The sequence below is a fragment of the Schistocerca americana genome, chromosome 11 (genome assembly GCF_021461395.2).
Source record: "Schistocerca americana isolate TAMUIC-IGC-003095 chromosome 11, iqSchAmer2.1, whole genome shotgun sequence".
Taxonomy (NCBI): domain Eukaryota; kingdom Metazoa; phylum Arthropoda; class Insecta; order Orthoptera; family Acrididae; genus Schistocerca; species Schistocerca americana.
In genome coordinates, this window is record NC_060129.1 from 178,409,462 (window position 1) to 178,424,507 (window position 15,046).

The following is a 15,046-nucleotide window of genomic DNA, read 5'->3' on the forward strand; positions in this document are numbered from 1 at the left end:
ATGTATACTTTTTTCAGATTTCTTGATAGATATGCCATAGTTCTAGAGTTCTTTGTACAAAATTTCAATAGTTCTGCAGAATTTAGCGACGAAAACAATATTCGAAAAAATTTTCGTATCGAAAACATTCTTCGTCAATTTTCGCAAATTGTAAATAAGTACAACAGTTCTGAGCACAGTTCTGAACAGAACTCCAAGAGTTCTATCGAAAACCCAAGTAACATTTTTTTGTGCAGCTAATAGTTTACGAGATAATTGCAATTTAAGGAGAAAATCTTTTCACTTACTGTGAAGTTGGCACCCTTTTTTTCAGAAATGTATATTATTTTCAGAGTTCTTGATAGATATGGCATAGTTCTAGAGTTCTTTGTACAAAATTTCAATAGTTCTGCAGAATTTAACGAAGAAAACAACAATACTCGAAAAAAATTTCGTATAGCAAACATTCGTTATTAATTTTCGCAAAAAGTAAATTCGGACAACAGTTCTGAGGGCAGTTCTGAACAGAACCCCAATAGTTCTATAGAATATCCTAATTACAATTTTTTGTGCAGCTAACATGTTACGATATAATTGCAATTTAATTAGGGAACCTCTTCACTTACTATGAAGTTGGAATCCTTTTCTTCAGAAATATATATATATTTTCAGAGTTCTTGATAGAAATGTCATAGTTCTAGAGTTATTTGTACAAAATTTGAATAGTCCTGCATAATTTAGCGAAAAAAACAACAATACTCGAAAAATTTTTCGTATCGAATACATTCCTTGTCAATTTTCGCAAAAAGTAAATTCGTACAACAGTTCTGAACAGAACACCCAGAGCTCTATCGAAAATCCTAATAACATCTTTTTGTGGCGATGATAGTTTCTACGGTAACTGTTTTGATGTTAGACCCACTTTCTCCACAGAAAAAGTAAATTCGTTCAACAGTTTTGATGAACAGTTCTGGTTAACACGTCAAGACTTCTATCTATAATCATAATAACATTTTTGTGGTTGTAATAGTTTGTATGGTAATTGATTAATTGTGGGGCACTCTTACTCAAAAAAAAAAAAAATTATGTCTGTTCGTATGCTCTCATGCCAGCTCTGGATAGCATTGTAAGAGTTCTATCGAAAAAACTAGTAACATATTCTGTGCAGGTAATTGTTTACGTAGTAACTGCCATTATTAAGGAATGCTTATGAGCATTTCCCGTGAAGTTTGAACCCCTTTTACGATAAATATAAATTTTTTTCACAGTTCTTGATATATATGCAATAGTTCTAGATTTCCCTGCTCAAAACACGAATAGTTCTACAGAATTTCGGGAAGAAAACAATAACACGGCAAAATTTTGGTATGGTAAAAAATTATTTGTCAGTTTGGAAAAAATAAATTTGTATAACAGTTCTGTTGGCAGTTCTGGATAGCACCGGAAGAGTTGCAATGAAAATGATAAGAACATTTTTGTGGCGATAATAGTTTATACAATAATTGTTTTAATCTGATACTCACTTTATCTAATATAGCAAAATTCGTAGAATAGTTCTGATGACAGTTCTGAATATCACCTACAGAGTTCTACCAAAAACTATAATAACATTATTTGTGACGATGACATTATATGAGATAATTAATGTGGGACTCACTTTTGTCAGGTAAAAGTAATAAATTCGTACAAAAGATCTGACGGCATTTCTTAATACGACCCTAAGAGTTCTACCGACAACTGTAATAACATTTTTTGTGGGGATAACAGTTAATGAGATAATAGCATTTTCGAGAGACCCACTTGGTCTACATTATAATAAATTGGCACAACCCTTTTGCTGCCAGTTCTGGATAGCACCGAAAGAGTTCTTTTAAAAACCCTCATAACATTTTTATGGTGCCAGTAGATTATGAAATAGATTGTGTGTTCTCTCTGCAGTGGGTGTGCGCCGATGTGAAACTTACTGGCAGATAAAAACTGTGTGCCGGACCGGGTCTCTAACCCCAGGCTGTGACCAAAGAATATCGTCACAATATCCTTTCGTCCAGGAGTGCTTCTTCTGCAATTTTCGTAGGACAACTTCTACGAAATTGGGAACGCAGGAGATGAAGTACTGCTGGAAGTACAGCTATGAGTACGATCGTAAATTCTCACTTTTATTTTGGAAAACCGAAAATCGAAAACCGGATGTATATTCTACTAAATACAAAAAGTCTAAATGTTCAGCACTATACAAATGCCAGTACACCTTCTTAAGACTGACTGTAGTAACTGTAGGTGGAAGCGTGGGATGTGCACGCTTAGATGATTCAAGGAGAGAAGGCTGGTCAGTGCAAAACAAACAGATGGCTGAGAGAGCAGATACATTCACACGCGCCACTAACCAGATGGTGTCACACCTGTCGAGAATCGCGCCAGAGGTACAATGAGCTGTGGTGGAGTGCTGTTGGCGTGGTTACTATGGAACTTACTTGATGGGCATCAATACACCGTTATATTAATGTACAATACTTGAGAAACAATGTCATTCACACACTCCAAGTTCCTTATCACTCAGTACTAGACTAAATTACCGGCCTGGTGATAAGCAGCCTGTGTACCTCACCGACTACACATCTTCGTGTTATAAGAAAAAAAAAGAGAAAAATACCAAGGGACACAAAATATGAATCCGGATAAACCGGAAATCCGGATTATTGAGGACCAAATAAACGAGGTTCTTATTTACAAATTTCGAACTTCTTATTAACTTTAATACTGTATCCCCTCAACATTATAACACCTCTATCAGTCATGTATTGAATTAGGATTTAAACATACTACTTAGTTCGTTTGTACGATATATTCAGTAAATATACTTACATTTCTATACATCGTAAAGACTTTTAACTCTCGCTGTAGTGTAACTCATCAAACTTCCACACTTCCTTTCTAACTAGAACAAATGTTTGCAACAATATTAACGACATCAATTTCAAATTTATTCGTTACACACAGCACATGTTTTTATGTATCCTAGTGGCTGGTGATGTTGCAATATAACTTTCATCCATGAGGGTCCTGGGCATATTTTTAGCTGTTAGTGGGTCCTGGATGTCATGAGAGTCCAAAACAATTACTGTTTTACGTGATAAAATTCATCTGGTTCTTCCTGAATCTAAAAATATACACTTCATGTGTGCCTTTCATTGTTGTATGTATGATTCAGTATCGACGCTAATGCTCTCTTGATGAGATATGAGCCGATTGCTCGTTTTTATCCACTGTGCCCTTTCGTATTTCATTTCAGCGATTAGTTTACTTGTTTATCAACGTAGTAAGTAGTACAAAGCTAATCCAGAATGTAAACTGCACTTAAATTCTGTTTGAACTGTTTAATAGTCAGTGTCCGCTGTCTGAACGTCAAATATCAGATTAATACACTGCGCCTGGTTGCGTTATTTTATAGGAATTTTATTATTTTAAGTGGGAAGTACTAGATAATGTTGAAGAAATTCGAAGCATATTGTTCGAAGAGCATAATATTATTCGAAATTTACCTGTACCAATAGGTGCAGCCAAAGCAGCATTTGTGATGCTGTAATTACCTCATAGATAACGATTTTTGTCTATTGTAGTTTTGTATTCCAATCAGAATTTAGAGAGCATCAAAGCCTCATTTCAGCGTGAGAGAGGGGTAAAATCAATAGATAATATTGAATTGAAAGCCTTCATCAGTCTCTTGTTTTTAATTGTTGTTAACAAAAGTAACAGATAAAGCCTGGAAGATCTGTGTGGAACTGATGGTGATGGCATTGAAAAATTTCACCTCGCAAACGAACATAAAACGTTTCAAATTTATTCTGGAGAGCCTTAGATTTTACAGTCGCGCTATTCGTGATGAAAGGAGACAATTAGACAAGCTAACAGCTATTCGGGAAATATTTACTGTGTTTGTACGCAACTACCACAAATCTTAAACCTCGGAGAATATGTTACAGTAGGCAAGAAGCTGGAAGTATTCTGTGGAAGGTACAGTTTTCGCCAATATGTATCAATCAAAACAAACGAGTATGGATTCTTAAGTGTGGATTCTTAAGTATTTTACCTGTAAAATTTGGAAATATACGCTGTGTTGCAACCAGAAGGATTTACCAACTGAGCAATAAACAATTTGATGTTGTTCTGTGACTGTGTAAACCTATATATCAGTCAGGTCGAAATGTGAAAGCGGACAACTGGTTTACTAGTACTGGAATGATAATAGAGCTATGAAGGGAGAGTTTTTCTTCTGTTGGCATGATGAAGAAAAACAAGTGTGGAGATTTCTCTAGAGTTTGCTATCAGTAAAAGAAGGGCTGCCCACATTTCCTATTTGACTTCCACAAGACTGAACTCTAGTTTTCTCCGTACCTAAAAGGGGAAGTGAGTGATCCAGGCATCACGTTTGCATGAAGATAATTCGATAGATGCTGACATTGTAGATAAACGGAAGCCATCCACCGTAAATTTTAAAATAGCGTTAAGTGTGGTATTTTCACAGCGGATAAGCCGAATGCTTTGTACAACGCTGCAAGAAATGTACGCCGCTGCTCAATGGTTGTATTTTTGTAATGATCAGTACAATTGGAATCTATGCACAAGTGATTTATTGTGACAACAGGAAGAATTGTATCAAAAGGAAAGGGTTCCTGAATCAGCTTTGTTATACAATGTTGTTGTCTTCGCTAAATTCTGCATAACTATTGAAATTTTGTACCGAGAACTCTATAACTATGACTTATCTATCAAGAACTCTGAAAAAAATATATATTTCTGAAAAAAAAGGGGTGCCAGCTTCACAGTAGGAGCTCTTATGGGGTTCTTAATTAAGTTGCGATTACCTCTTAAACTATTACCTGCACTAAACAATTCTGCTAGGAATTTCGATAGAACTCTTCACTTGGTGTCCAGAACTGTCATCAGAACTGTTGTACGAATATATTTATATTTTCTGTAGAGAAAGTGTGTCCCACATTAAATCAATTTATCACAAACTATTATCGCCATAGAAAAATGTTATTAGGATTTTCGATAGAGCTCTTGGGGTTCTGTTCAGAACTGTCCTCAGAACTGTTGTACCAGTTTAATTTTTGCGAAAATTGACAAAAAATGATTTCGATAGTAAATTTTTTTCGAGTATTGTTGTTTTCTTCCCTAAATTCTGCAGAACTATTGAAATTTTGTACAAAGAACTCTAGAACTATGGCATACCTGTCAAGAACTGTGAAAGAAATACACATTTCTGAAGAAAAGGGTGCCAACTTCACAGTAAATGAAAAGATTTTCACCTTAAATTGCAATTATTTCGTAAACTATTAGCTGCACAAAAAAAATGTTAATTGGGTTTTCGATAGAACTCTTGGAGTTCTGTTCAGAACTGTGCTCGGAACTGTTGTACTTATTTACAATTTGCGAAAATAGACGAAGAATGTTTTCGATACGAAAATTTTTTCGAATATTGTTTACGTCGCTAAATTTTGCAGAACTATTGAAATTTTGTACAAAGAAATCTAGAACTAAGGCATATCTATCAAGAAATCTGAAAAAAGTATACATTTCTGAAAAAAAGGGTGCCAACTTCACAGTAAGTGAAAAGATTTTCTCATTAAAATGCAATTATCTCGTAAACTATTAGCTGCACAAAAAAATGTTACTTGGATTTTCGAAAGAACTCTTGGAGCTCTGTTCAGAACTGTGTTCTGAACTCTTGTACTTATTTACATTTTGCGGAAATTGCCAAAGATTGTTTTCGGTACGAAAATTTTTTCGAGTATTGTTGTTTTCGTCGCTAAATTCTGCAGAACTATTGAAATTTTGTACAAAGAACTCTAGAACTATGCCATATCTATCAAGAACTCTGAAAAAAATGTATATTCCTCGAAAAAGGGGTGCTAACTTCACACGACTGAGATGGGCGCGCCTTCCTGCGTCCGTGGAAGCGGCTGGCAGCGGACGGTTCGGGAGAGCGATTTGGGGGTGCTGCGCCAGGTGTTCTCGAGAAATCGCGGTTTATTAGAAGTTGAATGATTGGTCATATCTTGGTTGATTTACTTGTTAAATTCTACTTGTTTTCTTGGTCAGTCTCTCGTCCGCATTTGTTAGGCAGTTAGTATCTGTCTGTGTGTCTGTCGGTCTGCCGTACGTTAGTAGCTGCCTCTGTCATGTTTGTCGGATTCGGTGTTAACGAATTTATTGCTTGAAGTGTAACGGGCGAATTTCTGAAATATGTTTTTATCTTGCCTATCATCTTGAGAGGCGGTATATGTGTAATGTAGAGCATCTTTGTACATTTTATGTAAATGGTCATTTTAGTATATAAAGTTGCCACCCTTCCACCGTAAGCGTTTCTTTTTTTTTTTTTTTTTTAATCAAGTTGCACTTTCGGTGGCAAGTTAACTTTTTTTTTAATGTTAGTGTTTTGTACCATTTCCATCCCTCCTACGGGGTGCATAGTTTATGTGCTTGTGTGAGTTTTTAAAATTTTTAGTTTAAAGTAATCTGGTGTGTTGCACCAGTGTAGTCTTTCAGAGGTTGTTGTGACTACGGCCGTGTCAAAAGGGAGCGGCAAGGTTCTCAGCCCGAAAGCTCATACTGTCAAAATTGGTTCTTTCTGCCTGTGAATAAATTGTAACTATGATATTTAGAGGGTGATTTCTGATTATAATTTTAAATCTGTTTTATAAAAAAAGGGCTTTTAGGAATAAAATTTCCATTTGTTGAAAGAAATTTGTTTTCATCAGTTACCCACTGGCAACCATTTCCACGCTCACATAGTGTGATTAAATGTGTTAATGTTCTTGATGAATCGCTAGTAAATAAAGTAAATTCTTAAGAAAAGGTTTTGAAAGTAAATTCACGGTTCAGTTTGCTTTACCCGTTACTTGTGTAATCTGATCATTCCATTTGAGATCATTTCGAATAGTCACACCCATCATCAGCAAACAACCGCAGATCGCTGCCCACCCTGCCCGCCAGACCATTTACGTATACAGAGAACAACAGAGGTCCGACCACACTCCCCTGGGGCAATCCTGACGCTACCCTTGTCTCTGATGAACACTGACCGACGAAGAAAACATACTATTACGTGAGAAATCCTTGAGGCACTTACATATCTGTTAACTTATTCCATATGACCGTAACTTCGTCAACAGTCCGCGATGGGGCACAGTGTGAAATGCGTTTTGAAAATCTCGAAATATGAAATCTGCCTGTTGCCCTTCATCCGTAGCATTCATTATACCGTGTGAGAAAAGGAAAAGCCGAGTTTCGCACGAGCGATGCTTTCTAAACCGTGCTGAGTCGTGCACATATGCTCCTCAGTCTCTAAATATTTGATTATTTTCGAACTGAGAATATGTTCAAGGATTCTACGTCAAACAGAAGTTACGGATATTGGTCCGTAATTTTCTGGGTCCGTTCTTTAACTTTTCTTATACACTGGAGTCACCTGCACTTTTTGCCAGTCGCCTGGGACTTTGCGCTGCACGAGAGATGTATGTTAAATGCAAGCTGGGTAAGGGAGCAGTGCCTTAGGGTGCTCTCGGTCAAATCGAACTGGCATTCCATCCGGACCTGGCGACTTACTTGCTTTCAAGTCTTTCAGTTGTTTCTCTACGCCAGTTATGCTTATTACTGTCTGTCTGACGGTCAAACAAAAGGTACATTCATACGATTCACCTGTATGAATGATTTGCTGAATGTGAAATTTAAAACTTCGACTTTCGTTTTGCTATCTTCAGCTGTCCCACAAGATCCGTCAACAAGAGGCTGAATGAAAGCTTTAGACCCGCTTACCGATTATACGTATGACCAGAATTTTCTCGGGTTCTCTGCCAGAAGTTTTGGTATGGTGTGAGGATGGTAGCTATTGTATGCTTCGCCCATCGATCTTTTTGCAGAGGCACGAATATCTGCTAACCTTCGCTTGTCCTCATTTATGTGTTCCCTTTTGAAAAGGAGTGCAACGGCCTCTGCTTCCTCAGAATCCGCCGAATTTCGTTTTTAGACCATGGTGGGTCTTATCCATCCTTTATCCACTTACTAAGCACATAACTCTCCAGACCACGATTTACAATGTACTTAAACATTGCCCGTAATTCCTCTACACTCATCTTCCTGGAAGTATTATCAGTTCACTGTCTAAGTGAGAAGTTAATAACTGCTAATCTTCTCCATCTAGCAGATTCACTCTCGTAGCTTTTTTGACTGATTTATTAGCTTTCGTAATCGTAGTTGCTGCAGTGACATGATGGTCGCTAAGCCCCGTTTCGACAGTAACACTGCGGTTAGGTCCGGTCTGTTTCTAGCTAGAAGGTCTAAGATATTTGCATTACGCATAGGCTGCTGACCTAGCTCCTCAAGACTGTTTTCAGAAAACTTGTTCAAAAGTATTTTGCATGACTGCCTGTCTCTGACAATCTGAGCAGTTCTCTTAGGTTGTTCACACATGATGCTGTAGTTTACCGTCTAGTAAGGTCATCCGAAGACCAGTATCAGTTGCAAAGCGATTTAGAAAAGATTGCTGTATGGTGTGGCAGGTGGCAGTTGACGCTAAATAACGAAAAGTGTGAGTGATCCACACGAGTTCCAAAAGAAATCCGTTGGAATTCGATTGCTCGATAAATAGTACAATTCTCGAGGCTGTCAATTCAACTAAGTACCTGGGTGTTAAAATTACGAACAACTTCAGTTGCGAAGACCACATAGAAAATATTGTGGGGAAGGCGAGCCAAAGATTCCGTTTCATTGGCAGGACACTTGGAAGATGCAACAAGTCCACTAAAGAGACAGCTTACACTACACTCGTTCGTCCTCTGTTAGAATATTGCTGCGCGGTGTGGGATCCTTACCAGGTGGGATTGACGGAGGACATCGAAAGGGTGCAAAAAAGGGCAGCTCGTTTTGTATTATCACGTAATAGGGGAGAGAGTGTGGCAGATATGATACGCGAGTTGGTATGGAAGTCATTAAAGCAAAGACGTTTTCCGTCGCGGCGAGATCTATTTACCAAATTTCAGTCACCAACTTTCTCTTCCGAATGCGAAAATATTTTGTTGAGTCCAACCTACATAGGTAGGAATGATTATCAAAATAAAAAAGGGAAATCAGAGCTGGAACAGAAAGGTTTAGGTGTTCGTTTTTCCCGCGCGCTGTTCTGGAGTGGAATGGTAGAGAGATAGTATGATTGTGGTTCGATGAACCCTCTGCCAAGCACTTAATTATGAATTGCGGAGTAATCGTGTAGATGTAGATGTACCCCCTGCAGTGAATCTATAGCGTCCCACTCTATACTTGGTGGGTTAATGTCGCCACCGACTAGCGTCGCGTGATCTGGATATTTATGCACAGCTGACTATAAACCTTCTTTCGATGACTCTACATCTGTCTGAGCAGAGTCGACCGGGCGGCAGAAAACGCCAACAATAAACATGGTTCCACCTAGACTTGTTACGCGCGACCAGAAAACGTCACTGTCACACTCCAGTTCAACCTCAGTAGGCAGAATATTTGTTGTCGACTGTAATGAACACTGCCCCTCCTACGGCGTCTAATGTGTCTTTCCGGTGAACAGTCCAAGACTCGTTAAATATCTCCGAGTTTTTTAGTTCGGATACTAGACAGCTCTCAATTCTAAGAATAATTTGAGGCTGAGAACTTCTCTGGACGGCGGTAAATTCGGGAAATTTGTTACCAATACTTCGAAAATTTACTGATAAAATTTTTACTCTGAAAGCGGTCTGATTTCCCTATACGTGTACCAGCTGGCAAGTGTTCATGAGAGTACCTCAAACTACTGCCTAACGTGAAACCGCCCATGTGCACTCACAAGTAACCTGCCACCCGAGTTACAGCTTCCTTTGTGTAGTTCATCCCTGTCTTACAATCTACTCATCCCCACTTTTCAGGTCACCACGTAACAATTCCTTGTCCAGTCCCTGGCAGACTATTCGTACTTTTATCCCATCACACTATCTGCAGGTCTCCATCTACAGTGAATCGGTAACCCACTCACAGTGCCAAAGACAGAGGTGGAGTAGCGAACCAAAAATTCCCACACAATAACCAATGTGGAGTAACAATACTGTTCCTCAAAAACATCCGCAGTTGGCTACAAATCAAGTTCAATAACCTTGCGTAATACTTTATTCTGAGTGTGTATTTTACAACCCTAACAGTGATCTGTGCTGCTAACAGTCTCTGTCCGAGCCATCCTATACCACATACACACATCAAAAAAAGTTTTGCATCACCCCAGTTCCCAGAACTCCTGAAGGTAGACGTTGACTGTGTATATTGTATCACAGACAGAGTCCCTTTGTCTATTCAGAGATGTCACTAAACACATCCAAAGATGTAAACAACCATGCACGAGCACTGTCTATTAGACGGAGGGGGTCCGACAGCCGATCAGTTCCAGTCATTCCACCAGGAAGGAGGTACACGGCTCGTGTTGTCTGTGGTTCAACCGTACCTAGACGGTCAATACTGCGGTTCGATCTCGTCCCCTTGGTACTTTATGCCAGGAAGGGCTCTCTACAAGGGAAGTGTCCAGGCGACTCGGAGTGAAGCAAAGCGATGTTATTTGGGCATGCAGGACATACAGAGAGAAAGGAACTGTCCATGACAAACCTCGTTCACGCCGCCAAAGGGCTACTAATGCAGTGGATGACCGCTACCTACGGACTATGGCTCGGAGGAACCCTGACAGCAACGCCGCCATGTTGAATAATGCTTTTTGTGCAGCCACAGGATGTTGTGTTACGACTCAAACTGTGTGCAATAGGCTGCATGTTGCACAACTTCGCTCTCCACGGCCATGTCAAGGTCCATCTTCACAACCACCTCACCATGCAGTGCGCTAACGATGGGCCCACACTGACCATTGCCTCTCCACGCGTGTACAGTGTGTTACAAAAAGGTGCGGCCAAACTTTCAGGAAACATTCATCACACACAAAGAAAGAAAATATGTGGACATGTGTCCGGAAACGCTTACTTTCCATGTTAGAGCTCATTTTAGTTTCGTCAGTATGTACTGTACTTCCTCGATTCACCGCCAGTTGGCCCAATTGAAGGAAGGTAATGTTGACCTCGGTGCTTGTGTTGACATGCGACACATTGCTCTACAGTACTAGCATCAAGCACATCAGTACGTAGCATCAACAGGTTAGTGTTCATCACGAACGTGGTTTTGCAGTCAGTGCAATGTTTACAAATGCGGAATTGGCAGATGCCCATTTGATGTACGGATTAGCACGGGGCAATAGCCGTGGCGCGGTACGTTTGTATCGAGACAGATTTCCAGAACGAAGGTGTCCCGACAGGAAGACGTTCGAAGCAATTGATCGGCGTGTTAGGGAGCACGGAAGATTCCAGCCCATGACTCGCGACTGGGGAAGACCTAGAACGACGAGGACACCTGCAATGGACGAGGCAATTCTTCGTACAGTCGACGATAACCCTAATGTCAGTGTCAGAGAAGTTGCTGCTGTACAAGGTAACGTTGACCACGTCACTGTATGGAGAGTGCTACGGGAGAACCAGTTGTTTCCGTACCGTGTACAGCGTGTGCAGGCACTATCAACAGCTGATTGGCCTCCACGGGTACACTTCTGCGAATGGTTCATCCAACAATGTGTCAGTCCTCATTTCAGTGCAAATGTTCTCTTTACGGATGAGGCTTCATTCCAACATGATCAAATTGTAAATTTTCACAATCAACACGTGTGGGCTGACGAGAACCCGCACGCAATTGTGCAATCACGCGATCAACACAGATTTTCTGTGAACGTTTGGGCAGGCATTGTTGGTGATGTCTTGACTGGGTCCCTTGTTCTTCCACCTACGCTCAATGGAGCACGTTATCATGATTTCACGCGGGATACTCTACCTGTGCTACTAGAACATGTGCATTTACAAGTACGACACAACATGTGGTTCATGCACGATGGAGCTCCTGCACATTTCAGTCGAAGTGTTCGTACGCTTCTCAACAACAGATTCGGTGACCGATGGATTGGTAGAGGCGGACCAATTCCGTGGCCTCCACGCTCTCCTGACCTCAACCCTCTTGACTTTCATTTATGGGGGCATTTGAAAGCTCTGGTCTACGCAACCCCGGTACCAAATGTAGAGACTCTTCGTGCTCGTATTGTGGACGGCTGTGATACAATACGCCATTCTCCAGGGCTGCATCAGCGCATCAGGGATTCCATGAGACGGAGGGTGGATGCATGTATCCTCACTAACGGAGGACATTTTGAACATTTCCTGAAACAAAGTGTTTGAACTCACGCTGGTACGTTCTGTTGCTGTGTGTTTCCATTCCATGATGAATGTGTTTTGAAGAGAAGTAATAAAATGAGCTCGCGTTTCCAGACACATGTTCACATAACATATTTTCTTTCTTTGTGTGTGAGGAATGTTTCCTGAAAGTTTGGCCGTACCTTTTTGTAACACCCTGTATATTCACATCAGTTCCTATGATGAACTTAACTGGGGATGTCAACTGATCATCTTCGTTTCAGAAGACCTTGTCCACTTCCCAGGCACATCCATGTCCAGACTCCCCTACCAACTTCTTCAGGTATAACTGATGAAGTCTTTCATTCAATTGACTGAGTCTAATTGTCCATCCTAATCCATGTTTTCTACCTACATAGCTGCTCCACTATATGCCACCTAAAATAATTCAACAACACCGCCACAAGACGTACCTACTGAGAGCTTACCCATTACCACATTGGAAGCCACCTTATCACCCTCCAAACTTCCAGCGTATCTCCTACACTACTCCTTTCCATGGCCCCCTTTGTCAACCCTCTCTCTCACAACCTCCAGTATTTGCGCTCTGTGCTACGGACTGATTTAAACACAACAACTACAGGAAAAAATATAAGAACCTCAACTCTGCTGCCATCTTCCCTTATCGCTGCTTGGATTTTTCCGTCGTCAATTGAGATGAACATGACTTGTGGCCTCATTTCCTCACCGATTGGAGGCCAGTATCTGGGCTAGAGTCGCTACTTCACTTCAATAGCGTAATTTCTCCCGCAGGTGACATTTTTTTTGTCCCAGATAAGATGAGGAGACGCTCATCATTGTTTCTACAAATTATGAAAATTTCGGAAGTAACTGCAACAATCAATATTTCCTCAACTCAAAGTAGTAACACCATTCGTTGTGTTCGTTTTCTCCGCTCGTCTGCTGCATTATACGTGGCACATTTTAAGACTAAATACGAACCAAGGCTAAACGGAATCAAAAAACTTTGTAAATGACTCTGTAACCATCTCCTTATCTGCTGTCTATCAATCGTTGTTCTTTACTCCATTCTGAATTAAATGATCCCAGTATTTACTGTAGCAGTAATTAATGCTTCCATGGAAAAAAATGTGAAATAAACTCTAATAAATCGTACCTGAGTATCAAGCGGCCCGGCTTCTCCTTGTCTTCTTCCACTTCGAAATGCCCTATCTCTTTGCTGGCGTATTGCATGTCGTGTACCAATCCGGTTAGTTTCGTGTGCAGCATGCCCTTCACACGTTGCACGTCCTTAATCCACCCGTGGAGTTGCTGATCACTCGTGCGGTTACCCTGAGACACACAGAAAACAGTTCAGATTACTTGCATAGCATTCACAGGCAGCAGCCTGACTTAATTTACAGTTACATCTACCACTATTACATAAAACTGAAATTACTGCCAGCGCATGAGTGTAGTACATTCAGTTTCGCAGGCATTAAAACATTAATGCACAGCAGATGCCTACTGGGGTTTTACTAAATACACACATTTCTCAAACTATGACACCAGAGAAGAGTTGTTGTTGTGATCTTCAGTCCAGAGACTGGTTTGATGCAGCTCTCCATGCTACTCTATCCTGTGCAAGCTTCTTCATCTCCCAGTACCTACTGCAGCCTACATCCTTCTGAATCTGCTTAGTGTATTCATCTCTTGGTCTCTCTCTACGATTTTTACCCTCCACGCTGCGCTCCAATACTAAATTGGTGATCCCTTGATGCCTCAGGACATGTCCTGCCAACCGATCCCTTCTTCTAGTCAAGTTGTGCCACAAACTTCTCTTCTCCCCAATTTTGTTCAATACCTCATCATTAGTTATGTGATCTACCCACCTAATCTTCAGCATTCTTCTGTAGCACCACATTTCGAAACCTTCTATTCTCTTCTTGTCTAAACTATTTATCGTCCACGTTTTACTTCCATACGTGGTTACACGCCATACAAATACTTTCAGAAACGACTTCGTGACACTTAAATCTGTACACTATGTTAACAAATTTCTCTTCTTCAGAAACGCTTTCCTTGCCATTGACAATCTACATTTTATATCCTGTCGACTTCGACCATCTTCAGTTATTTTGCTCCCCAAATAGCAAAACTCATTTACTACTTTAAGCGTCTCATTTCCTAATCTAATTCCCACAGCGTCACCCGACTTAATTCGACGACATTCCATTATCCTCGTTTTGCTTTTCTTGATGTTCATCTTATATCCTCGTTTCAAGACACTGTCCATTCAGTTCAACTGCTCTTCCAGTTCCTTTGTTGTCTCTGACAGAATTACAATGTCATCGGCGACCCTCGAAGTTTTTATTTCTTCTCCATGGATTTTAATATCTACTCTCAATTTTTCTTTTGTTTCCTTTACTGCTTGCTCAATATACAGATTGAATAACATCGGGGATAGGCTACAACCCTGTCTCACTCCCTTCCCAACCACTGCTTCCCTTTCATGCCCCTGGACTCTTACAACTGCCATCTGGTTTCTGTACAAATTGTAAATGGCCTTTCGCTCCCTGTAATTTACCCCTGCCACCTTCAGAATTTGAAAGAGAGTATTCCAGTCAACATTGTCAAAAGCTTTCTCTGTGTCTACCAATGCTAGAAACGTAGGTTTGTCTTTCCTTAATCTATTTTCTAAGATAAGTCGTAAGGTTAGTATTGCCTCACGTGTTCCAACGTTTCTACGGAATCCAAACTGATCTTCCCCGAGGTCGGCTTCTACTAGTTTTTCCATTCGT

The 15,046-nt window shown here is 40.3% G+C and overlaps 1 protein-coding gene across 1 annotated transcript in view; it reads right to left on the reverse strand.

Moving 5' to 3' along the window:
* The window catches only part of LOC124553904, an 87,112-nt gene that overhangs the window by 27,237 nt on the left and 44,829 nt on the right, over window positions 1-15,046 (reverse strand). Inside the window, exon 5 of the mRNA XM_047127917.1 lies at window positions 13,423-13,598. Coding sequence (XP_046983873.1) covers window positions 13,423-13,598 — 176 coding nt within the window. The remainder of the gene's footprint in view (window positions 1-13,422; window positions 13,599-15,046) is intronic.